The sequence below is a fragment of the Mycotypha africana genome (genome assembly GCF_025528875.1).
Source record: "Mycotypha africana strain NRRL 2978 chromosome Unknown BDF20scaffold_14, whole genome shotgun sequence".
Taxonomy (NCBI): Eukaryota; Fungi; Mucoromycota; class Mucoromycetes; order Mucorales; family Mycotyphaceae; genus Mycotypha; species Mycotypha africana.
Window position 1 is genome coordinate 72,774 of NW_026515738.1, and position 26,583 is coordinate 99,356.

Genomic DNA, 26,583 nt, shown 5'->3' on the forward strand with positions numbered 1-26,583 from the left:
ACTGTCTTTAGCGCTATAAACGTATAATGTCAATAGACGTGCAGTTATGAAGATATTATGTCTGAAAAATAAAGATATTGAAAGTTAATATAATGTTAGCGCCGTAGGCATGTTATAATATATTACAAGGATATTTCAGCCTTTTATTCAAAACAAAGAAAAACAGAGGTGTACACTTTTAATCCACTATCAATAACTTGCATTAATTCATTCTAAGGATTGTAAGCTTAAATAGCAGAGGCTCGAATATATAGACAAACTTTCTATCTACTTTAAGCATCTCCAAATGTAATAGGATAAACAGGAAGCAAGATTACCGATAGTATGCTGTTCGTCTTCAGTGAAGCCAGTCGTTTTTGATCTGCTTTCCTTGCAATTGAATGTTACTGTGCAAGGTCCATTTGGGGTATAAGTAAAATGGAAAAATGTAGGGTTTGATACTTCGCTATTAAAGAGGAAAACATGTCTGGTATTTCCTACGGATACCTCACCACTTGTCATCATATAAAAGAGCTTGAGGTTGTCTAATGTATCATCCCAATTCACCCCTTTCAAGTCTAAAAATTTCTTGAAAGAAACATCCACTTCACCAAGATTAATGGGATCAAACCTGGAAGCCACGCGCATGATACTCTGTGCTGATTCTTTTAATTGTTGAGGCCGCATTACTTCACATAGTTTGTTCCAATCCACTTCACGGTGATAATAATACATAGCCTAAATCATTATTCAAAATTTCAGCAAGCCTGCGATAGAGTAACACTGGAAATAGAATACTTACATTAGCAATAATATCTTCAATTTTATATCTGGCTGCTTCTTTCACTGCAGTAGCATTAGGTGTTGGAATTTCATCGGTAGAAGAACGGTTGGATCTAGTAATTGGTCTTTCTTTCAATACCTTTGCCCAAGCTTTTCGACAGGAATCGTCTCGTTCCATTCCACGATAGGTGACCAGAATGAAGTACGTTAAGAAAAATTTCGCATTGCTAGTGCTAACAGTACTAGCTTCATTCTTTCTACTTTCTATATTGGCCATGTACTCATGAGACATAACAGTACCTTTCGTATCAAAACTTCCTTGTTGATAAGTATCAACTATATCGCCCGATTGACTGCTAGACTTGTTGTTGCCATCCTTAGGACAAAGAATTAATGTAAATCGAAAGTTTGAGGTTTCCGCTTGCTTCTGACCTTTCTTGTCTTTATTATTATCGTTATGATCAGCTTCAAAATTTAAATTGTCAGAAGAAATGAAACATGACACTGGGACACCATCGAATTTGAGAGTTTTCAAGCCTAAAACACTCCCTGATTTCATTATCCATGATACAATATCACCAAGTGCTTCATCCGCGCTAAAGGCATAGTGACCAGTCATGATTCGGTTTCGGGCATAAATAGCAGGACGATTGTAAACGGCTACAGTACTCTTTAGAATACCTAGCAGATTTAAATTAGGCGGCAGTCGATCAATATCATCTAAACTGCGCTGCATATATCGTAAGTGAAAGTCATAAACGAACGAGTTGACGTGAATTCTATGTTTGAATCTGTCACTCTCGCTCATAAACAGTTGGAAGTTCTCTCTGCCAATCTCTTCTCGTTTTTGAGGATAAGAGAAGGGTGAATACTGTAGTCTCCCATACCGACGATGAAGTGTATATAAAGTGACGGAAACAAAAGCACCAGTAAGCCTTATCTCGCACATGATTGATCCTCCTTCGAAAACTTGCAGTAAGTAGACAACAGGCGACTTTACCGAGTATTCTTCTGTGATAGTAAAATTGGACAGGTATGCATCTATCTCATCTTGATCTTGATTGGAAGGACCATAGACAATCAAGTGCATACCAATACTTTCTAAATAATAAGCGTATTCTCTCAAAAAGGTATCTGCCAGTGATTCATACCATTGAGTCATTTCTTCACTTTTAGGTATGGTTGGTTTTTTCCCTGTATATAAACCTGCTACTGCTTCTGTTTCGTACTGAGCTGTGAATGCAGGTTCTGTTATTGTCAGGCTCATAACTGAATTGAGGCTAGAAAAAATGAGTGGTGTACGGCAAAAATGAAGTAAACGGGAAGCCTTGAGAATTTGTCTTAATTCACTAACTGTCATCATCTCGTTATTATTAACTGATGGCTGGCTTGACGGACCATAGTACTTGTGTGCCCATTTCATATAGACTTTGAATGCTTTTTCATGCGCAGCCAATGGTTTAGATCGTGCCAAATACATTTTAAGGTAGGGTTCACCGTGTCGTATCAGATAATCAGCATCATACCAATTTGTATTCTCTTCAACTGAATCAGCAAAGACATCGTGTAATAACGTGTTCGCATCAGCTCCTTTAACGGCTGCAAAAACCTTATCAGAATCATTGCTTCGACATAATTTGGCGTTGTCGCGAATATCCAAAACAGATTTATGCTGCTTGCTTTGGGCTTCATGTCTATATTGGAAACTGTCTGTTATCAATTGCTGCAGATTATCAAAACCAAATATATTGTCGTTTCTGTTCCTTTTATCGTTTGAAAGACTATCAAAAGACGGAACTGACGATGAAGAGTCCAATTGGACAAGCCGATCAAATGTATTAGCAATGACAGGAGACACAGGAATTTTCGTACTGTTAGTGTTGAGTAATTGAACTTGACTATAACTGTTGTGTAGTAAAGGCGTTGCAGGTGTAAAATTAGGTATAGTTGAAGGCATTGGGCCTCGCACTTCGTTTTGATATCGAGTGATAACATCCGATAATTTTTTTGAATGGTAAAACAGGCCCAATTTTTGATTCAAGATATTGTTCAGGGCCATATGCCTACTTTCTTGATGCATAACATTTTTGTACATAGCTTGTTGAACAAAGTCAATAAACTGACTCGAACAATTATATGTAAATGTCCGTAACTGATGAGAATCAATCAGGAAAATAACAAAACTATGTTGGTGAAGCGGTTCTCTCAAGCTTACAGGTTTCTGTTTTGAAATATGAGAAGGTAAAGCCCGAGAAATACTAGATGCCAAAGACTCTTGTCTGCTATGCAGGCTACCACTGTCGTCTTTCTTGGCCGTCTCAACCGAAGTCGTAGTGATGTTTTGCATTGTATTTGATTCGTTCTGTTGTATTCCTTGAAAGATATTCAATTTATCATTGGGATTAATATTTGCATCAATGCTGGCGTTTCGGACGGTTGCTGAAGAGAGCAAATTGTATCTGTTCAATAGTTCGGGGAGACCGCTTAAAAGTAGAAACTGGTAATTTACACTATCGAAAGTAGGCACGTTCATTAATTTTTTCTTGTTTTTCACGTATTGTGAGAGAAGAGCTGTACGTGTGTTCGGGTAGTTTTGTGTGGCTCGTCTATGGCAGTACTTCGACTGTAAATTCTTTCTATTTGCAACTGATTTTGTACTTTTCTCACCAAAAGAATAAACCTCGTAAAAGTTCGTTCGCAAGTCATCAGTGCAATACAATTCTAAGTCGGATGGAAGTTTCGCCCTAGCTATAAGGGGCTCTAATGAAGCATGGATATCGACAAGTTCAGTTTTAAGCTGCAGCGTGATGCCTTCCAAATACCACGGTGCTAAATGTATGGGCTGTAATATATGCTTGACAGTAGAGCTTTCCCATTCTGCTGCTGTTTTTAATGTATATATGAGTATATTCGCTATGCTTGCGAACTCATCGTCATCACTAGTTTCATCGTTGGTTATACTCATGATGGAAGTTTCCAGAATGTAATCACATATCGTTTGTCTAAACGATCTAAGGATATATGCATATATTTGTCCTACGTCTATTTTACAGTGAGACCAAATGTCGATCGCTATTCTTCCATTATAACTATCGTCAGTATTTGTAAAGTCTGTCATTAAGCAATCGTGCAATGATTCCATATCGTAGTCCCGCCAGTTATTTTGTAAGGTTGATGAAACTTGGCTGTAGGCAATTCCATCCTTGTCTACAACTGAAACACAAATACCAGCTATGCCTTCTCCTATCTTTTGTTCAAAAGGTAAAGAAGTTCCTGGTGCCCGATTGATAAAGTTATAGTAAAAGCATAGATCCATAAATGACCAGTCTTCTGTTATCCCTCCTTCTCCACCAAACTCTTCTAAAACTCTGTCAATCTCATTTATGTTGTGCTTGTTATATCGTCGATCGTGATGACGTCTGATAGCATCTTTCAGATAGTTAGAATGTAACGTATGTAAGGACGAAATCGCTAGTATATTTCTTTTGAAGATCTTCAAAAACTGTGCAGTATTCTTAAATTTCATAGGCAGTGCAAGTTGTCGCTGAATCAACGGTGTCTTATCAACAGGAAGTATGAAATCAACATCTGCACGGGACAACTTTGAATTAGGATTACGAACCAAAAACTGCTGAACCTCTTTCAAAGTGATATCAGAAGTTATTCGCGATTCAATCATATCCACCAGCCCATCAATGATGTAATGGTTCATCTTAACCCCATGCACTTCTAAAATAAGTTCGCGCCCTTCTTGGTTTCGCTGACTAGATTTTCTGTTACTGATAGGTGATGATATAGATGCTGCTGTATTGTCTGCTGTAGCACTCGGGCTTTGTCGCGGACTGTGGCGTTCACTGTTAATGCTTCCTTGTGGAGACGGCTTGCCATGTGCAGGAGCAGTATGTCGGATTCTCGTATGCGAGTTGGAAAGCGTCTCATCATTGTTGTAATTAAGATTAGTGGAAGCTCCATACGGAGATTCAGGTTGTGCTGTATTGAACTTATCTTCGCCTATACTAGCCATAGACAGTGATAGGTTCATACTGTCAGAAAGATTGGTATTGTTTGCCGGTGGACTAATTTCCGACAAAAAACAGTATAAAACAGAACTATCATGGGAGCAAACAAGCATCCCAGGGACATTTTTGACCAAAAAAGGCTGTAACACATCCGACATTAGCTTATTATATGCCGTGTTAGGTGCTAGCCTCCAGTGCAAAGGGAACCTTTTTGTAAAAACAACATTACAGGCAAATTGACCTGAAGAAAACTTTTTCGGGGGTGAGAAGGCACTGTCGTCCCCAGATGTTGACAAAATTTCTACCAGGTTATTACTGGCACCCCCGTTAAGAAATTCGTCCTCGTCTGTTGATTCCTCAGAAGATGAAAAAATTGAACTATCTTCCTCAGCGGTGGCTAATAGATATTTACTTTTAGAGAAGAAAGTGAGTCAATCTTCTGCAGCTTGCTTTAATCTTAAAGATCATTGTGTGTATTGTTTACCTGCATTTTCGGGTTTCGTTCAGATTTCGCAATAATGATATCTTATTTGTGCGTTCTAATACATCGTTGATCATTGACCTGGTAACTCTGATTATTTCCGTTCTGTTTACAAATTGCTGTTTTTTTGAATAGAAGTATATTTGGACCGTTTGAGCTTGAGGAATAATCAGTAACCAATAGTAGCGTGGACGGACAGCTAGCTGATCCGGAGAGTTTGTAACTGCCTGAGTGTCTTCTACAGCTTCTTCTATAGAGATTCCTAATCCATGACAAAATTCATCGTTTTTTTCATCTTTACTCTCCGTTACTGCGGTATCCTCAATCATACATTCTTCATCTAAGGCCGGATCTGTAGTTATATTCAACCCTTCGCCATCAAAGAATGGTATATTCTTGGTTACATCTGTAAAAACAGCATCAGTGTCTTTTCTGCCATTTATAATTTCAGGATTACTATCGCTTGCATAAAAGCAATCTCCCACACGTGTCAACTGATAAGCCTGATTATTATACAGTTCCAACTCGTCCAAAAAGATTTGTCGACTTTCTTTTTGGCTTTTAACAAAGGCCAAAGGAATAAAGGTTGTTGTTGGGAAGTCCACAAAAGGATTCTTCTTCTGTAATTGGGCTTCAACGTAATGGATCATATTTTCTGTTACGGGCTCTATACGAAGGAGACCATGCATAATTTCTTCCGTGAAGAGCCAATTCAGTCGTGCTACAGTTTCCAAAAGTGCATCCAATTTATCTTTGCTTAGTCCTTGTAGCTTGGTTCGCTCGTCCTTGCTAGTATGCAATAAGGAGCTGACAAAGCAATATAAATCAATTAATGTTTACATAAAAGTATTCCTTCTCTTTAATACTTACTCTTGTGGCGGAACTGATGAATCTACAGGACAGACAGATTCATGAACAAACTCTGAGTTCACAACATCATAGTCACAGGGAGGTAGAGTAATACAAACGAGGTGTAATGTTGCTGTAGTATTATCAGTTGACTCAACAGGTGAACGTTCGGTACCAATAGATTCGGGTTCTAGATTGAAGCTGGTACCGTCTTCTAATGTTCCTTCAAATGACATAGGTAGTTGATGTAAAGGAAACTGTACTTCTGTATATCCTTTTTCGGAAGAGTCAGGCTTTCGTAGTGTACAATTAAGACGTACAAATAAGGGACTTTGCGCGCACATGACTACATCTGCTAGGTTTGTAGGTTTCTCGCCCAATGAAAGAGATAAACCTAGCTTCTGCCCAATTTTAGCGAATGGCGGTCGATAGCAATATATATTTGACCATTTACCGCCTGATATAATGACAGGCTCAAAGTAGTGCCCAAGCACACCAGTAAAACGTTGGTATACTTCGTTTATATCTTCTTCAATTAAACTGGATTGTTTTCGTAGCATTGTTTGAACATTTAAATAGCCTGTCAAATCTATAGCTATATTCGTTTCGTTACAGATTTCTAAAACTCGTTGGAAGTCGTCTGAATCCACGGCTCGACCGTGAAGTAAGCAGGAAAATATAGACTTGACGTAGCATCGAGAGTATATATTTGTTATGTCCTTGAGCAAATGTGAGGATTGATCTGATATCTTTTCTTCGCTTGAAATGTCATGAAATAGTCCAGTTGACACGGTAGGCCGCAAGTCTGTACTTATTCCTTCAAGTGACTCATTCAGTAGTAGAGAATTAACAGGGAGAACTTTGATCTGATCAAGCTTGAAAGGTTCGGGTACTCTGTTTACAGAGTTTTGTCTTCGGCATTCGAACATCATCAAACCCATCTTGCTAAAAAGAGGTTTATCGACAACATTGATATTATCTAGTTTGCCAAGACCCTTCACCAATGTTTTCAATTGAGGAAAAAGTACCACCATGCAAATGGAGGGATCAAATGTCCTGATAAAACAATGATAATCACGAAAATTCTGTGTTATACTAGTAGTACTCTCATTGCCATTGATAGACGCGTTTTGAAATAGTTCCTTTATGAGAGATGGCCAGAAATCATCCATTGAGACTTTCGTCAAAGGCATTGTTCGATCAGTAATGTTAGACAATGATTGCTCGACATAATAATGTAACAAAGCTATATCTCTCAACGTTGGCGTCAATTTGGAAATATTGTTCTTTTCTGAAGCGAATAGACTGTCAGGTCGAAGACAAACGCATGTCAAATTTGCATCTGTTTGATAAATAGCTGGGGATTTACATAAGGTCGATAAATCATGAAGATCAGAGCATAAGGTTTGGCGTGAGTGATGATGTAGGTCCGTCGTACCAAAAACAAGCTCATTCCGTTGACGAATCACCTCGCCTGCCAGCATCTTATATTGATCATTATGAAGTGGGTGATCATCAATAATAGGCCCCGTTGCTTCAGGATGAAAGTGTCGGTCATAATTTGGGAGAGCATAGAGGGCAAACGAGAAAGAACCAATTCGGAAAATGGAGGATAAATCGAATAATAGCGATCTATGCATCCATACTGTTGAGATTCGGCTCTCGTCCTCATCGTCCATTCGAACAGCAAGTGTGTCGTCTATCGAAGCAGAGTAGTTATGCCCAAAACTGTAAATGGTGTCAAAAGTAATCAATTGTGATATGATTCGTTTATCAGTTGTAAATGTCTCCTTCTTCACACTTTCGTGCATTTTGTATGTTTTTTTATCCGACATTGGCTCAATCCAAAGTTCGGTTGTAAGCCTTTTCTTCTGTGGGTCTTTCCATATAAAATATTGTGCAGAATAGGTAGACTGCATCTCACTTTCACCGCTATCAGTTTCTATGTAGAAATGCGCAGTTGACCTTGTAATGGAGAGTAGAGTCCACCGCTATTGTGAATTTCGGATGATTAGCTGAAAATAACAACTCGTTTAGCAAGTATGACTGCCTTACCTCTCTCAGTCGGGCAACCACAATATGATCTAATGCTAAATCCATAATAGGTGTAAAAGCCTGAGCAAATCCATATTGATCTTGTTGTATATCTTGCACATCCCAATACCAAGTACAATGCTGCAAGTAGTTCTTGACAATAAACTCTCCCGTAAGAAACATAGCAGGATTGCTAATCCATAACGATCTCAAGCTTTGGGAAGAATTCTTAGCTGCATCCATATCAGCTATTGTAAATGCGGTATGGTGAGATGCATCCCGCATGAGCAACGTTGATAGAGGCCGCTTCGTTATGTGTACCATGATCCCTGCATTCATGGAATAGTTATTTTTGTAAATAGGGCTTGCGTTGGCGGCAGGTGAAATTTCCTGGCTCTGCATATGTATTTCTTGCGAGTGACTCGATGTGCCACTGGAGAGCAATAGATTCTTTACTTCACTTTCAATCTCATTCCGTTGTAAAGTATTCGTGTTGAAAAACATCAGCTTGACGTAGAGAAGCCGTTCCGTTTCTCTGATCAAACGTATTTCGCAAAATTGAGGCACTGTATACCTTTTTGCAGAACCATTCGTTAATTGTACATTGTACGTATGTTTATCATTGACAACTTCATTGCTATTATTTGAGCCATCCTTACGCAACGCAGAGAGCTGTTTAATATTTGCCACTTTTATAAATACTTGCTGATCTTCGCTCATAAAAGTTGACCACTTTTTCAAATTACTTTGAATCTGCGAGAATGCTGCCTTGACAGCGTCGCGATTGATATCTGTGACCGACAATAGTGATGGTGATAGCTCATTATTATGGTAGTCCACAGGACTGTCAGATGTAAGAGCCACAGCAGGTGTACTTGATTCAGCAAGTACAGCATTGAATCCACTTTCATCATACCAAGAAGAATTGAAGGGTCGTAAATCAGATCTTTCCAATTTTGCCCAATGAGAGCTGAATTTCTGAACGTAGGATGAATACTGTTGCAGTTCTATGCCTACACTAGCATTCAGATCGTCCTTTTCTGGATGCTGTTGTTGTAATAATGATGCGTTGCCTTTCTCGGTAATACTAAATTGTACGAGTTGCTTTAGCATACTATCTGTTTCAGCCAATCTTTCCAAAAATCTTTTCATTTTGCCAACTTTTATGAATCCAGGAGCACTAGCTAGGTCTACCGTGGCATTTCCGCCCTGAACAGCCATCATTTGAGTACGACGTTGGAATGAGTCCCAATTATGCAGCATATGTGCGAAAGTTGAGGTTGACTTTATTACAATCTCAACTTTCGGGCTTTTGATACAATCAAGAAACTTTTCATTATTGAAAGGTGGTGGAGTTTCCATAGGCAAGCTGTAAGAATTTTCAAGACTTGCTGATAAGGATTTAAGATGATATCGTAAAGACGATGTCCATAAAGCTTTAATAGAATATTGTACTGTTATACTAGGCTGCCAGCGTAAAATAAAAATCATAATCACATATTGCTTTTTCTGTGGGGTAGGCATTCCTTCAGCTGTTAACAATTGCTGAGTCCTATGTAAACTACTGTTGGTTGCTGCTGGTTTATTATTGCTATGAGAGGCTTTTGTTTCATCAATAAAAGATACAGATTGAAGGATAAATCCTTGTCGTAAACGTGCGCGCATGAAATGCCAGCATTCTGTCGGTAAAAAGTACTCTTTAAATTTAAGCCTTCCTAATTCTTCGAGGACTGGTTTTGCAAGTGGATCCCAGGGAAAAGCTCGTCGGCCGTAATGCGGAACAGAATCAAATGTCGTTGACTCAAGTGCCATTGTACTATTCATAACATTGAGTTCCTTTTCGCTTGAATGTGTTTGCCCGGAACTTCCATTTTCCCTGTTTTTTCTATGCAATCTGAAATGGTTGATGTAGTCAAAATTGACTTCTTTTAATAGATATCTTTGATGGTATACGTTCGGTGAGAGTCGGCGGTTACTGTTGGTGCTGGTTTCCCCTCCCGTATTTTCGTCACTTGCTGTTGTCGTTAGTTTGACGGTGGGGCAATGTTCAGCATATGTGAAATGGCCTAATGTTGAGCTGGCCAAAAATTCTAATATCTCGTTATCTGGTACGAAACCGAAATTCAAACCAGGAAAGAATGCATTCTCTTGCCCCAGCTGTATGACATTGCACCATATATTTTCAGCTGTCAATTGTCGAATCACTGTCTCGTCTTGAACATTCGACTTGACTACACCATCAGTTAATAAGAAGATGGATGATTGCTCGTTTTTGGATAGAACACTTAATGCAAGTAGTCCTGCGCGCAGAATATACGACAATGTACTGCCAGTTTTACCAACACCCCAGGTATCTTTTTTGTCTTTGATGGCAGGATGTTTAGAATGGTTTGAATAGGATGCATTATGAGAAGTGTTGTTATTATTGTTATTCAACGAAGGTGAACATTTATGATGGCGATGTTGACTGGCAGGGCTATTCGTTAAAGATTTCCTCGGACTACTCGAGCTTGAAGTGGCTTCCAGCTTTTTAAAAGGCTGTTTAGAGGTTATAGATCGACTTCGTCTATGTCGCTGTTGTACTTGTGATTGTGATTGTGATTGTGATTGTGATTGGGCTGGTTGCGGACTGATTGAAAATGTCGATGGTGAGTTTCGTAAAACAGAGCCTTGTTCCTCTTCTTTCAAGATGGTCGAGATGGCGCTATTATCGAGCTCTTGTCGCGACGAACTACGTGTAAAAGCAGGTTCAACGCCCTCCGTAACTGACTGAGTATGATCTTCGCGAACATCGAGCTCGTAACCCATTTTGGCTCGTTTACTTTTCAATTGCTTCCTAAATTTGCTCAAGTCTCTCTTGAAGTTGTCGATAGAGTCTCGTAAACTTTTCAAAACATCAGCAACATTATCGTTAGAAACGGAGATATTTTGCATCAGAACCCTCAATGTTGGATATTCTGCTAATATGGGTATCACATTGATGTTTGATCCAAATTGTGAGCATTCTGCAATTACTGTTATACGAATGTTTGTCTCCACCTGTAAAATGTCATTTGAATGAGCATCAAACACAGTCAGTTTAGAAGATTGTATAAAACTAAATATTTACTGTAAAAGGGGCGGCGTTATCTGACAGGTTGATTGTATACGGCTGCACCAAGCCTTGTATAACATTCTCCAATCTAGAAGATGGTGTGAGTTTATCGTTTTCCTTGACGAGGTATATATCATTTTCTCTTACACGCTGAAAGCATTTCCAAGCATAACCTTTCCAGTACTTGTTTCAATTGTAGCTAGACTTGAGCTGAGATCAATCATAAAAACCATGCAGTGTTCTTTTTTAATCGTTAGAATTCGTGTACGAGGTGTAATCAAGTACATCTTTTCAACTGATTTGTTGTCTTTATCAGGCGAAGAAATTGTGGTTATCCTGAACGGTGCATTGACAGAATCAGTAGGGTCGGCTGGCGTATCATTCGTTGCAGTACTTGGTTGCGATGGCTGTGTAGCCTCTTTCTTCTTTCTTTCCCAACAAGGTTTAGAACTTGCTGATAGATGTAATAATTGATATCCCTGCACATTTACACGAAGATTAACGTATTAAAGCGATCGTTTTTCTCTGCTGAAAAAACGTGTACCCTTACATTATATTGCTGCATTGTTGTAACAGGCTGGAAAATATGTTCGAGAACCCACATAGTCAATTCACTTCTGTTATTTGGTAGAACATGCTTGTCCAGTAAAACAGCAGTTCGGGCCTCACTTAACTATAAAAGCGCATGTATTGATAATAAGTTCATAAGATTCTTTACTTGAATTTTCGGTCAGTCGAATTTACTTTGACATTCGGTACGATCTGTGAAGATTCTCCTGAGCGATCGTTTGCTTGTAGCGTGGTCATTTCGGCCAATGCAAATATATACTTATTATTGCGGATTATTTATATCTGGGGAAAAACTATGTCACTTTCAAAAGTCTATTTTTGTTGAATATAAATGCATTAATTGTAAAGCATATTACGACGACTTACACTTAAGATACAGCAAATCCATAGACTATTGTAAATGTTTCAATGTTGTTTGGGGTTAAACTGTTTTCAAAATCGTCATCAATTGGTTCATTCGTTGCGTTCGACTGAACTATAGAAAAGTGTGAATTTTCATAGCACCTTGAACTGAATGACTTTATATACAGGCGGAATTTAGAAATATATGTTCAGACAAAATTGTTATGCTGTTTCTTTCTGTGCAATGACTAACAATGCTGATCCAAATAACTTCCTTGGGCAAAGATCTTCTATGCAAGAAGGATAGCTCATATAAAGCAGCTACAACCCGTAGCTATGCAACCAAATAATACCTTTACAGAATGGATGATGTCTCTTTATTAGAGCTTGTACAGCTTGTGTTTAGTCTTCATTGCTCAGAAACCTGAGCTTTCATTGAGATATCTCCTTTGCGTATCGAATAGCTCAAGTAGCAACAATGCAACATGCGCCATCAACAACATCCAAAAACCAATTGGATAGACCGAAACTAATCTACAATCTGTGTAACATAAGTGGGTGTTCCCAAATCCAGGGCCAACACAAATTCCTCTAATACCTTTTTGGTTATATTGCTTTCATCATTTCTTTCACTTTTCCTTTCAAAATCTTTTCATTTTCAATTCTTCAATTTATTTTTTATAAATATACACATCCCCCTTTTTCACTGCTTGCAATAAGAGACAACAACGAAAACTATAATGACTATTGAAACACCAGCCGTGATTTTAGACAACAAAGAACAGCAACAACAGCATGAAAGTGGTTTCTTACTAGAGAAAGATACTGTCATCACAAATGAATCTGTTATTACTCTACGCTCAAGCCACAGCGGTGCCAGTAGTCGCTATTCTGATGATGCAGAAAGTACTGATCACGACTCTTTTGATACAATTGCAGCCACTGAAGAATATTCATCAACCACAAAAGATCCAGTATCACGTCGTCGTGATCGTGCGCTTACTGTCACACAAGAATCCCAGCAACAACAGCAACAATCTGATACAATTCAAAAAGAACTTCACGACTTGGAAACGATGGCAGCAACTGAAGCAGCGTCCATTGTACCCTCTTCTTCGTCGAGTATGTTGAATGACGACGATGGCAGGGACATTAACCATTTGGAAGACGACCATCATAGTGATATCAGTAGTTCTGATTATGATAATGATGATGTACCCCGTACGAATAGAAGGCATGAAGGTCATCGCTCAACTATGTCCTCCATTCATTCATTTGTTTCTAGCGCGTCTAATTATGACCTCCTCTTAGCCAGGTTGGGCTCACGAGACAATGCCACCTCTTTATCTAATGATAACAATAGCTCCACGGACACAGTGGACAAAGTAATGGTAGCATCAAAAATGGACGATAAAGACGCAGCAACGAGCAGCATAGATAGCATTGCAGATGAGGATGAAATTGACTGGGGTAAGCCATTGATTTTCAACCGTGAGAGTATTACTCTTCTCCTGAATACTGATTCTGTGTTTTTTCTCCTTTTATTTCCTATTTTTTATTCGTTCTGCAACCCTTTTACTTGTTCTATTTCATGCGTAAACAATGCTATAGAATTTTGGTCAAAACTCATATCCAACTTTACGCGTATTGCGAAATCAGATCCAAAGAATTTATCTTACAATGTTCATAAAGGAATTCCACCGTCTCTACGCGGTATGATTTGGCCTCTATTTGCAAAGAGTAACATTGCTGGCAGCTGCAACCTAAAAAATGGAGGCAAATTAGAGGATCAATATCTTCAACTGTTGAAAGAAGAGTCAGTATACGAAAAAGCGATTATGCGAGATCTAGCGAAACTTTCTTCCCTGTCGAATACAACATCCTCGTGCGTCAATACCGAGTCTGGTCAAGACGAAGCATTGTTCAATTTAATCAAAGCGTACTCTCTCTACGATAAAGAAATTGGATATAGCCAAGGTCTACTCTATATAGCAGGGCCTCTATTATCGAATGTAAATGCTTTTATTTTCTACACTTTTGAAAAAAAAAAGTATTATTAATTTAAGCTGCAAATCCATTTGTTGATACAGATGCCCGAAGAAGAAGCTTTTTCTGTTCTGGTGCAGTTGATGAACAAATACAATTTACGCGGCCAATTTCTTCCGCAGCCTGAACTTTTGCATACTCGACTCTATCAATTGGAGGGCCTTATCGGTGATTATTTACCTCATGTACAACGGCGCTTGAAGAATCATAACATACAAACAAATATGTATGCACAATCATGGTTTGGTACAATGTTTGCATGTAAACTTCCCTTAAATTGTGTATCCAGAATCTACGACATCATCTTTGCAGAAGGTTTTGAGGCAATGTTTAAGTTTGCCATTGCATTGCTAGAGAAAAATCAAGCAACTATTTTAAGCTTTGAATTCGATGAATTGGTGAATTTTCTGAAGGGTGATCTATTCGAAGCTTACAAGGTAAGCATAACTATTCAAAATAGTGTCGCTTCAAGTTTACTCTTCGACCTACTAACAAAGAATGTGTCGTGTTCATATCACCATTTGTATTTCAGGGCGATGTAAATCAGTTCATCAAAGACGCTTGTCAGATTCACATTACTCGGAAGCGCCTCGACAGGTTAGCCAAAGCCTATCAAATTGAATCTGCTAAAGTCAATAATGAAGCGGAAGCAATTGAATCGTTGAAGCGACAAAATAAAGCATTGACCGAATCTATACGAGAAATGGATCACGAATACAATAATCTAAACAAAGAGCATACTATAGTCGCGAAAGAACTTATTACGGCCAAAATGAATATAGCGCGGATACATGATGAGAATGAAGCTCTAAGACAACAATGTAATGAGCTTAAAAAAACACTGGAAACTCTACCTAAAGAAGTTGAAGCAAGAGTGAAGGAAGAAATCGAAATCCTGTATACGAAGAACGCAGCCTTAGTTGAAAGAAATTCTGCATTAGAAGATCAATTGGCTTATATGGAAAACATGATCATTGATATCAAAACCAAGTATTCAGAGAGTGAAAATGAAAGAAAAGGATTGAAGGAAAGACTAGTGGAACTAAAACGTTTGATGGGTTGATATCGAAGAGTGCAGAGTAAATAAAAAATGATTTCATCTCTTTTTTTTTTTCCATCATAAATTCAAACAGCTGCCTGAAATTTTTCCTATTGTTTTTCTTTGTGTTATAAAAATTGCTATCAAATCCTTTCTGATTGTGCATGGATGACATCAACGATTTGTTGGAAAAGTTGGGTCTTGCACCCATAAAAGACACCGGTTTGACAATTGTCTCCATTTATGGAGTCACCGAGCAACAAGACTTTGAATCTCATGCCACCCATTCGGTAACCTCGCTAGCAAACAATATTGTCGGAAAAGACGTGTTTTCTAGTTATAACGAGGTATAATAAAGTCATCAACGAAGCAAAAAAAAAAATAAAATAAACATGGATTCGAAATTGAAAGAACTCTTTCTATGCTAGTGTTTAAAAAAAGACACAGTTGAGGTATAATCGTTGAATGACCAAGCCATGTTTCTCTGTTTGTTTTGTCTCAATTTGACGTTATCTTACAGCTTGTTAATGGTTTACAATGCCACGCAGATCTGGACTCAAAGATAGTTTATTTGTTTATGGACGCCAACGTCAACGCAACAACTCTGTTTAAGGAAAAGGTACTTGTAGCACGGCACTTTCTCCATCAAACATAAAATACTCTTTCGTAGCTTAACAAATCCTATTCATAGTCGTTATCATCTAGTCTGTTGAAGCAACAATCGAAGAGTATAAAGGCTCTATTTTTCATGTTCCTCGTTTCGCACTTAGTCTTGGTAAGAAAATAACGAAACTTATTCAGCTTAGTCTTACGCTCCATATCAACTTACTCTCATTGCTATGCATGATAATTACTGCTTTGGAAATGGGTATGCAGCCAATTCTACCGCCCTCCATTTTACCTGCTGAGTTTTTGTGCACCTTGACTCTGTTAAGTCAAACCAAAGCCATGATGCATACCCATTTAGCTCAATATCAGGCATCCTGTTGGAAGTACTGGGGTATATCTGCCCCATTTCACTTGTTTGAAAAAAAGGAAAATGACCGTACTAGTCCTGCCTATATGGGTTGGTGGGGCCCAGCAAAAGGCGTACCGATGTTGGTATTGGTAGCAGCCAATGTATGTATAAGCGAGAGCACAGAAGCATCCATAGGATGAGATAGGTGAACTTGGCTTTCTTACTGTTACCTGTCTGATTTTGCAATTCTTAGTTACAGTTTGAGGATATTGTACCCGCCACGATAAAGAAGATGCAAGACTCATTACAAACTAGAGTAAAAAGTATACTTCGATCTACACAACTCATATCAGTCAACAGCAATAAAATCGATAGAGATAGAGGGGGTGGAGGACAAGGCTTTAAACATCATCATCAACCGCCACCTCCTGTCGAAGTGAAATCGCTCTTTTTATTGCCATCTGGTTCGCAACCTATCATTCATATTGTGCCTGCTTCTACCGAACAAATGAGAAAAGAAGAAACCATTGAGTATAGCTTTGATCAAGTTCAACCCTTGTCTCACTATATGCAATTGTTGAAGGAGCCGGAACACTCGCCCTCTGTGCAGCTTTATCACGATTACAGTGAAAAGCTACTCAGAAATTATGTTGCGATATGGACTAAAGCAGCGACACTTCGACATCCGTTGCACAATAATCAAAACAACTTTACCAGCAGAAAGGCCAACAATGGCGTTGATGCTTTCAAAAGTGCGCCATTGCCAACGGCTATGCACTTTGTGTCAGCCATAGTACCCTTATTATCCTTTCTTTTTGGACGCTCCATTTTGCAGGATGGCAGAGATTTCAATAAAAAAGTGATTGTTGCCGAAAACTCTAGCACGAAGGGCATGATACAGCAGATTGAGGTTATTTTGCGAAAAAAAATAAGGGACCACGTAGAAATCGAAACTGTGTTTTCAAAAAGGTACTTCAATTCAAGGGGAACTCCTTCGCTATGAAGCATTACAACATCCTCATCATTTTCTCTCTGTCTTTTAGTCGTTCGTTGAAGATAATGAAAAAATGTCTGGAAATCTATCTTCAAGATTCTCCTCCATTTTATCCAGAACGCTACCATCTGTTAAAGGTACGGAAACGTCGATAAGGAGCCATCGTTAGGAGAGAGTTTTTGTTGAGTCTCTGTTGATAAAATGTTTTTTCTTCGTTATAGCGAGCGCATGTGTTGAGGCTGTATCATTCATTGGCTCGTGGGCCATGTATGTTAGATTACGCAAATGAACTAGAACGGGAATGCGATACTATATGGAAGAGTGGCAGAGAGGGCTGTGAACATATCAGTTTGACAGAGAAAGCATGTCGATTGAAGGTAAATATGAGTACGATATAAAAAAAAATGTTTGCAGAAAATGAGTGTTCAAAGACTAATTCCAGTCTGTTTGTATGTGTGTCTTTATTGAAGTTGGGGCATGAGCATGCGGCGGTCAAACAAAAAACAGGTCGTGATGAAAGATCTACATTCGTTGACCCTAAAAAGCATAACAGCGGATTCACTCTGTTTCATGCATGTAGCTGTGGAAAAACACAGGGAATTCGAGAAGATCCCTTTGATTTAGACGATGCCAATGACAAGTTCTACAGGAAATTTGGCTGCTGTTTAGGTCCTGATCGAGCAGCTGTTGATATCGCAAAATCAACTTTTGGCGATCGACAGCACTTAGTACTGAACTCTGAAGAACTGCCACCTGGAAATGATATTGCCTTGATCTATTTAGGTCCTTCAACAATTTACAAAAATAATGTGGGCTTGGATAAGGTCGGTGGTTTTATGAGCAATACCAATTTTTTGATTCCGTGGTCAATTACCACCATTGAGGAAATAAAGTCAAGGAAAAATCAAGAAGCAGTCGATGCTGCAGAAGTCAATGAAAAAAGAAAGACTGAGGCAACAAACAGTAGCTTAAAGGAAAATGCGAATGCTGCACAAGAGACGGAATGGCCAACATTAGGTCAACAACAATCCGTTCAACCTACTGCTACTGCTCCGTCTATCGCTCTGGTACCATCGTTGGACGCTTTTCCGGTGCTTGGAACGGATCCTACAACAACAACAACATCAACTGTTTCTTCAAAAGATAACAGTACAATGAGTTTAGCAAGACCCTCAAAGTCAGAAAATAAACAACTGTATGATACGCGTCGAAACCATCCAAGGCGTCGATATCGATCTCGGGAACGTCTTCAAGGCTTAATTCGTGGCTATGTTGGGGCCGAATATGAATGTCCCCTAGGCCATCGCTTTTTCAGCTGCGGTCAGGGTAGAGTATGTAAATTAGGTCACAAAGACCATCCTAAGGAGCATGGCAATTACTTTGTACACCAGGATTTGCCAGTCTATATCGTTTGCCCTTGTTCATACGCTAATACTTCAAGTACAAATATGAAAGAAAATAATACTGCCACGGCAGCTGCAATGGAAGTGACAGCACAGTTGCAACGATTATACGTTGTGACACCAGATGAAGCCGTTACCATTACTTTGGAGCCCAAAATCACAGTAAGTTGAAAAATCTGCTCAGTAGTAGATAGACAGTAAAAGCTAACTTTTATGTTTATCATAGATTTTTATGGAAGACGCAAAAGAGCCATTACAATTGAATCTTGGTATGAATGATTATGTATCACTTGCACCAGGCAGTATGTATGTCCTTCGATTACCGTTTATCTATAGAGACAGCGAAGGCAATCCGATACGCATGTCGAACGATGTTCAGAAGAGACTAAAAAGTGCCATACTCCAGAAGGATTATATAAAATTTCACTATAAAGAAGCCGAAAAATGGACGTTAAATTCCAGGCCTGGATAAATTCTATATAGAAAAGCAAACATAATGTTGGGCCTTCAGTCAAAAAGAGTTGAATCAGCATTATGTTCATACAAAAGCAATAACGTTATATATAGTGAATCTAACAAGCCATCTCGCAGCTGAAATGGCTGGGCAATTGAACCTGTAGTTGTAGACCAGATCAATCAATTTGATTGGCTGCGACATCACTTGTTTGCTTCACCGTAGCTACCATCAAGCTGAACATCAATTTTCGATCTATTTTTCATGCAATAAATGTATTTTACTGGTTATTTCTTTAATCAATGGAGAAAAGATAGGAAATTCGAAAAGCTAAGGCTCATGTATTGGAGAAAAAGCGTTGTATTCCTGGAGCCAAATAATGACAAAGGACCTGATGCAACATGTTTTTTCAAAAAAAAAATAGGGCATTTTTTTTCCTCAGTTATGCAACACCTTGTATGTTTAAACTGCGATTATGTGAGAAAACGTTTGCTCCATACTCTTACATGCACGTTACCAACAATTTTAATTCTAGGATTTCTTTTATAAATGGAACTATCAAAAAATGGTCTTATAACGAAGCGAATAGTTGATACGCTTCAGGCGTACTCGTCTGTAGTGAGTCAAGAGTGTGAACCAGTCCACGACAGAACCACTCTGCTCATCAGTATATTTTTGTGCATTGGTATCGTCATTTCATATTTACCGCAAGTAAGTGACAGATAGTAGGGGAACCATTTATCTCAAGAATATAAAAACGCTTACTCTATTGGATAGCATTTGAGGATTATCAGATATAAAACAAGTGAAGGGTTCAGTTCATGGTTTTTACTGCTTGGTGTAGTATCCTCTACTTCCAGTTTGTTCAATATTGTTCTGCTGCAATGGAATGCCATTAGGTGTTGTCCATCTCTGGTGAGGAAGCCTCGAATGATTGAATGATTTTCTTTAAGCACCATGACTCTGACATAATTTTCAAATTTAGTCAAAAGGCGCCTGTTTAGAAGGGTTAATGGGTATATTTCAGATTGGCGTTCAATGGGCCATGTTCAGCAGCATATTTTTACTCTATTTACTTTATTTCCCTGAAAGTAAGAAAAGAGAGATACATGCGCCGGGTCAATTACAGTTAGACTTGCCTAGCAAAATAAAGCCTCCTATAACAGCGGAATGGAAAATATCATTAGTTGTTGCTGGTATATGCATTGCTCACCTCGCATTGTCATTTTTTATTTCCGTTCTGCTGTTGGCTTTTGTGGGAGGGCCTGAGCATTGGCAAACAAATTTATGGGCTGCATTTTTGGGCATTCTCAGTATGATTCTGGCTTCACTTCAGTACTTTCCGCAAATATGGAAGACATGGCAAACAAAGGTAAATGCCAGATAAGATTCAAAGTTTATGCTTAGCGGGAAACTCATAAATGCCTCAATTTGTTCATCAAAGATGGTAGGTGCATTAAGTATCCCGATGATGTGCTTACAAACACCTGGTACTGTTCTCTTTGTTTATTCTTTAATGGCTCGCTCAGGCACCAATTGGACAGCATGGCTGACATACATGGTTACGGGGATTCTACAAGGCATATTACTAACCATGTGTATAATATGGCACTTTAGAAACAAGAGATTGGGTATTGGTGAATTTGAACCACTAGATGATACAACAGAAGAAATAACTAACGAGCATACCCATCTTTTAAATTAAACGTTTTGAAGCGATCATTTATTAATTCAATGAAGCTTACTTTACTACGTTATAAACAATTGATTTATCATTGAGGCATTACAGATAAATGTTATGTAATTTCCAAGCTTGTAAAGTTTTGCTTAGTATTATACACAGAATAATTATACCGTAGTGAATTATTTACATTGCTATATTCAGCAACTTTTTATAATAAAAGTACAGACTCGTTGATAAACTTTTTTGAGAGTTTTAAACGAAGAGTTATCAAGTAAGCATTGAATAAAGACACAAAACTATTTTTTCCCTTGCACGGAAGCAACGATTGTGAAAGAACGACGGCAGTTGAACAGTAACAAAAATGTCTATACTTCTCTTAATTCCCCAAACCTGAACTTTGATATGATATCTAGCAAACAATAGCGACATGTTAAGAAAAGACTATCATTGTTTAGTCATTAGCAGGTATCTGCTAGAGATCTAAATACACATATGGTCTCGAGTCCAACTGAATGTTGTTGCAGCTGTCGGCATTTTCAAACTCCTTCTGCAAACAATGGGGGGAAAGCAATAACAAAAAAGTGTACCTTTCTATTTTTTGTACTCTTTGTATTTCAATTGTAAGAATAATATGGGCGATATACTCAAAGATGTCCCTGAATTTTTCGAGTCAGAGTTGGGAGAGTCTATTGCTGCTCGCACAGATGCTTTAGGTTAGAAGAATTTTTTTTGTAGCTAAGCACGCAAAAAGAGGGCACAGTTACATCTTTACTGACATTTTAACATTATCGCGTATACACTTCATCTCAGGCACATTTCGCGAATTAGGCCCGCCAGATTTATGCCATATCATTAAGGCTCACCCTAAACCTGGTACTAAAGAGGTAAAACAGTGAATTGAAGCCAAACATATAAAGCCTTCTGTAACTAATTCAAAATTGCTAATATTCTTGCACAAAAAAAAACAATCAGCTTGGCAGTTATCATTATGTGTCCGGTGTCGACGCATCCTCCTCTGCAACACTTGCTGCTTATCTCAACTCATTGACATACTCTTTGGTACAATCTTTAGTTATTCTTTATTTTCGAGCATCTGCCTTCGAAGCAATACCATTGTTTAAACTAACAATTAAACTTTTTTCCAATTGCTTTGCATGATTTTAATACAGGACGAAACTCAGTCGTGGTTTTCGAAGTCAAATGCTTGGAGAATTCGTTCTGGTATCTACTGGTATGTCGACGGCAATAACAGTCTGTTGCATGGATAATGATTCTACACACAATTCATGATAAAAACTAAACTGGCTAATCTGTTATCATATTCCTTTATATTTCAGTTGTTTCAATGCAGTTTCTCGCGTCGATGTTCGCGTCGAAGTCAAGATTCCTGGTGGTGTCGAAAGCTACTACGTCGATGTTCGTGGTGAACGCCACGAAGCCACTTCTTCTATTTGGCAGGAAACTTATTTATCTGCTGTTTTGCGTGCTATTCTCTATTCTGACGACAGTTATTATCGATTGGCTGGATATCGAAAATTAGATCCAATTACCAGCTTGGCAGGCGAGCAGAAATTTTTGGAAGCTGTGGAAACATTGTTTTGGAAGAGTTGGCAATTGGGAAGTAATCCAGAGATTCAAACAGCTACAACTGTACATAATCATCTGACATCAGGTGTTATGAAGTATTTTGGAGACAGCTTTAGATATGGACCTGCAATTGAATTGTTTACCAAGTTGCACAAAAAGGACCCCGAAGTAGGCGCATTGCTGGCAGACTCCTATATTGGTCAAAATGAAGAAACGAAAGCTATTAGAGTGCTGAATGAAGATTTGAAAAAGACACCTATGAGTTATCCATTATTGCATATTCAGGTGGATTTCTTACGCAGTAAGGTAATAATGAAACACATAAAAAAATGAGAAACAGCGGACAAGAGGAATTACTCTAGTTTTATAGAAAGGTGTTATTAATACGAGGCTGGTTTTTTTTTTTTTTTTGCTATGACCTGCACGGCAATAGGGTGAATATCAAATGGCACTCAAATTGGCCAAATTTGCAGTAAACACAACACCATCGGAATTCTTGACTTGGGCAAAATTGACCGAAGTCTATATCGATGTTGGCGATTATAAAAATGCACTTCTCACTTTGAATTCTTGCCCTATGTTTACTTATAGTGAACGTGACATGCACCGTATGCCCGCTCCTATTAAAACGCATCTACCTATTAAAACCGATATCATCAACTCAGGCATCATGGAAGAGGATGCAGCAGGTCGCGAAAATGAAGCCGATCCTAATTTGGCTCGCTTGCCTGCACCAGCGCTTCATGGCACATTTGCTAAAGCCTATGCTTTGCTGACACGCTTGGTTAGTAAGATTGGTTGGGATGACCTACTAAGATGTCGCTCTGAGGTGTTTGTCATGGAAGAAGAATACAGGTTGCAAAAAGCCAAAGAGGATAATCAAAAGTCTTCCACCAGTATCAATGGTACTAATGATGAGCATGAGGACGACCAGCTAGCCGAAGCAGCAACACAAAAAAGTGACAGAAATAAAGATACTGACAATCATCCATTACCGATGCCTGATGAGGAAACTTCTCGTAAGATAGAAGAGGATAAAGATCATAAGTCAGACGAAGAGAAATCAGAATTAGAAGAAAACGAACACACAATAACGGAGAATACTAGTAATCAGGAAGAAATGAATGGCGTAAAGAATGATGAAAATGAATTAGCGGACCAGATGGATTCTATAGACTTAGACACTGAGGAAAAAGAAAACGGCAATAATGACAAAAATGTAGGTAAAGAGGATGAACCCCGATCTATTGAACTTCAACACACACCTGTTAGCCGTCCTACTCAAGCAGCAGCTGAAGAATCCTCATCGGCAGCTGCAGATAAGTCCGAGACCAGTCATACAGTTAGCAAATCTTCTGGAAAGAACAATAGCAACAATAACAATAGTACACGTATAGATACACCTAATCCTAGCGACGGTGTTAACTTCTCATTTAGTAACAAACGTCTCTGTGAACGTTGGCTAGACAATCTTTTTATGGTACTCTATGAAGATTTACGAATCTACACTTTTTGGCGTACCGAGGTTGCTCATTATCGCGCTCAGCAAATGCCATACCGCAAAACTGGCACGGAATGGGAATTATTGGGTGATTTAGCACAACGTTTATGGCATGCACCAGAAGCTAAAGAAGCCTATGAACAATGCTTGGATCAAAAATTCTCAGCAAAAGCATGGATGAAACTTTTGGAGATTTACGTAAAAGAGTCTAATGTACAGAGAGCCCTTTTGGCAGCTGTTAAATTGACAGTGTATCACGAAAGATGGTATCATGAAATTGTGTACCCTAGTGAGATTGCTCGTCATTTGAACGTGTTGGTTCGCAGAGAAGGCTTATCAAAAATGCAAAATATATTAACATCGATGAATTTGCCTCGTCCTGTCCAAAAATTGATGACAAGATATTTTGACTATGCAGAACTATTTAAGGTGGAAGGCTACGAGTTTTGATGAAAGAAGTACTCATCGAAGTACTAGAACAATTAATCGGACTTATCATGTGTATACAAATAACAAAGACACAATACACTAATCACTCTTTTACTATATAAATCAGGGAAAAGAGCCTACTTAATTGCGATCTATAGATTACCTTAAAACGAACTATTCTTTCTCCTTTACATATTTTATATTGCCATCTTCAACATAACATGATAAACTGATCTCATTTCTTGTTTATTACATAAATTCTTCATCATCCATCATTATTTCAGAAGGATTACGAGCAGCAGCAACGACATCACGTTCCTCAATCTTTGTACGCTTCGTTGATGGTACTTCAAACGACTCTGTAGTGTCTATACATCTACTATTGTGATTACTACTTTGTTCTACAGTTGAGGTCTCAGGATAAGTGGATCGCATATCTGTTATGGGCGCACTATTTTCATGTTCGCTTAGTTGAAGGGTTTGTCTGCATCCGGAATTTATCTTGTTTTCAATGCCAATTTCTTCACAGAATTTCGCTGTTTGAGGATTCAAAAAAGGGTGTTCTAATATCATTAAACAATAATAAAGAATTAGTTTCCTCTGGCATATATTTTATCAGTTCTATAACAACTTACGACATTCTTTTATTAATTGTGGGTTCGTTGGTAGCATTTCAGGATTGTAAGCAGGCGCTGTTGGCTCAAAGTTGTGAGGAATTTTCAAATCCAAAATGCCAGACTGCTGTTTCGTCTCTAAAAATCTGCGTTCTTCTGCAATTCTATTTTGCAGTTCATCGTCCGTGAAAGGTATGTGCGCTTGTTGATATGTAGTAGACAAAAAAGGATGTAAGGCACGAGTAATAGCTAGCCATTCCATATCATAATAGAAATCATAATCTTGATTGTCGTCGTTTGGAGAAGGAATGTCGAGAATTTGCAAAAACTTTCTACCGGGAAGGCATTTATCCAGACTGAGAAATTTAGTATACTTTGGTGATATAGACGTGTTTAGTGATACTGATGCCATGGACTGGCCGTCGTTTACTGCGTCTGCATCCTTGTTTTGTTCTATTTGAATACCACCTTCATACGTTGATGCGCTGGAGGTGTTTACATTTCTATTAGTGCTGCCGTTGCTATTATCGTCGTCTGCTGTTGACTCATTTGATGTCTCTTCAGGCTTAGCTTCACTATCTATATCCAATCTCACGTCAATGACAATTTCATCTTCATTCTTTACCCGAGGAGTTGATGCAGATGCAGATGGCGGATACTTTCCCTTTAAAAGAGCCTGAATGCCCTCTGGATATTCACCCTTTTCCAACATAGAATGATCGACAAGTGCAGCATAATGCACATGTAGATGTGCCGAGAACCAATAGCTAGGTTTCAGCTTTGCCAACAATTGAAAATTCGGCTCACTTCCTAAAGAGTTACTCATAATCTATATAAAGGACATATTCAAAGATTTAGAAACTTGCAGCTATTAAGGTCACTCACATTAAATCGCTTGCCTCATTGATAAAGAACTTCTTCTCTCTCATCAGCTTCTTCAGGTTACCGTATCTTTCAATTCCCCGGGGCCAATCATGCGACATGAATATATCCAATGGCTCTTGTACGTGAAGGAGTTTTTCAACATCATATTTACGGTAATGATATGCTGACTTTTTATGATCTTCCGAATACGGTGAAGTCTCATAGTGCCCTTTATCATAATGGTAAGATTTGTAAATTCCTGAAAGTCCACCGATCCTTAAACCACCAAATCTGATAACGTTAGCATAACCCATATAATAGATATTATCACACACCCATCCTCCGTGGTACAGTTCCCAGAGATAGTTGCTAGCTTCATGGTTTCCCCCAATAAAGACTGTGGGATAAGGCGCTTTTTCTCTACCAGAGTAATATTTCCAGAAGGTCCCAAGCTGGCGATATTTAGCTGGAACTGACATACAAATGGCATCGGCTTCGTTTCTGACAGACTAATGTTTGAGTTTGCAGCGGTAAGTACATTAAAGAAACCACACATGATGGGTTTAGAGCCATACTTGAAAATCACCACAAATTAAAACGAGATCTATTTTGATATTGTCTCTTTGCTCGATCAAGCGGATCGATCCGTATATATCGTCAAGTTCGCCATGGCAACAACCTTCTATAGCAACCTTAAAATCAATTCGTCTTAGCTATCGTTTTAGCAAGCGAAAATACTACACACAGTGACCGATTGACTTGTGTACCTTCATTCTATTCTTGTAAAGTCCAACAAGACCACTGTAGAAAAGGAAGAATTTTGAATTTCATGCTACACTTAAAGAACAGCAAGAGAATT

At 38.5% G+C, this 26,583-nt stretch overlaps 6 protein-coding genes across 6 annotated transcripts; 4 read left to right on the plus strand and 2 right to left on the minus strand.

Moving 5' to 3' along the window:
- Positions 1 to 61: 61 nt before the first annotated feature.
- Positions 62 to 12,285, minus strand: BDF20DRAFT_982257 (uncharacterized protein). The gene is made up of 10 exons (XM_053085137.1): positions 12,176 to 12,285; positions 11,984 to 12,121; positions 11,790 to 11,912; positions 11,387 to 11,718; positions 11,255 to 11,327; positions 8,167 to 11,184; positions 6,133 to 8,102; positions 5,266 to 6,069; positions 782 to 5,192; positions 62 to 717 (listed from the first exon to the last, which is right to left on the minus strand). The coding sequence occupies exons 2-10, from the start codon at positions 12,044 to 12,046 to the stop codon at positions 268 to 270; spliced, it is 11,244 nt and encodes a 3,747-aa protein (XP_052931272.1). The 5' UTR covers positions 12,047 to 12,121; positions 12,176 to 12,285; the 3' UTR covers positions 62 to 267.
- A 487-nt stretch (positions 12,286 to 12,772) lies between these two features.
- On the plus strand, positions 12,773 to 15,277 carry BDF20DRAFT_898766 (rab-GTPase-TBC domain-containing protein). Its single transcript, XM_053082635.1, has 4 exons — positions 12,773 to 13,621; positions 13,763 to 14,163; positions 14,242 to 14,634; positions 14,730 to 15,277. The coding sequence occupies exons 1-4, from the start codon at positions 12,892 to 12,894 to the stop codon at positions 15,258 to 15,260; spliced, it is 2,055 nt and encodes a 684-aa protein (XP_052931273.1). The 5' UTR covers positions 12,773 to 12,891; the 3' UTR covers positions 15,261 to 15,277.
- Positions 15,278 to 16,187: 910 nt separating this feature from the next.
- Positions 16,188 to 19,063, plus strand: BDF20DRAFT_908286 (uncharacterized protein; the record flags this gene model as incomplete). Its single annotated transcript, XM_053083469.1, has 7 exons — positions 16,188 to 16,355; positions 16,448 to 17,163; positions 17,238 to 17,325; positions 17,410 to 17,565; positions 17,659 to 18,383; positions 18,411 to 18,753; positions 18,818 to 19,063. 7 exons carry the CDS (start codon positions 16,188 to 16,190, stop codon positions 19,061 to 19,063), a joined length of 2,442 nt encoding a protein of 813 aa, XP_052931274.1.
- A 1,027-nt stretch (positions 19,064 to 20,090) lies between these two features.
- On the plus strand, positions 20,091 to 20,750 carry BDF20DRAFT_829137 (uncharacterized protein; the record flags this gene model as incomplete). The annotated part of the gene is made up of 2 exons (XM_053078296.1): positions 20,091 to 20,417; positions 20,490 to 20,750. The coding sequence occupies 2 exons, from the start codon at positions 20,091 to 20,093 to the stop codon at positions 20,748 to 20,750; spliced, it is 588 nt and encodes a 195-aa protein (XP_052931275.1).
- A 610-nt stretch (positions 20,751 to 21,360) lies between these two features.
- On the plus strand, positions 21,361 to 24,267 carry BDF20DRAFT_917310 (Chs5p-Arf1p-binding proteins-domain-containing protein; the record flags this gene model as incomplete). Its single annotated transcript, XM_053084550.1, has 6 exons — positions 21,361 to 21,442; positions 21,540 to 21,613; positions 21,702 to 21,788; positions 21,899 to 21,960; positions 22,067 to 22,622; positions 22,750 to 24,267. 6 exons carry the CDS (start codon positions 21,361 to 21,363, stop codon positions 24,265 to 24,267), a joined length of 2,379 nt encoding a protein of 792 aa, XP_052931276.1.
- A 114-nt stretch (positions 24,268 to 24,381) lies between these two features.
- Positions 24,382 to 26,561, minus strand: BDF20DRAFT_207933 (lariat debranching enzyme, C-terminal domain-containing protein). The gene is made up of 5 exons (XM_053074922.1): positions 26,492 to 26,561; positions 26,300 to 26,416; positions 25,760 to 26,233; positions 24,882 to 25,689; positions 24,382 to 24,809 (listed from the first exon to the last, which is right to left on the minus strand). Exons 1-5 carry the CDS (start codon positions 26,495 to 26,497, stop codon positions 24,496 to 24,498), a joined length of 1,719 nt encoding a protein of 572 aa, XP_052931277.1. The 5' UTR covers positions 26,498 to 26,561; the 3' UTR covers positions 24,382 to 24,495.
- Between the last annotated feature and the right edge of the window lie 22 nt (positions 26,562 to 26,583).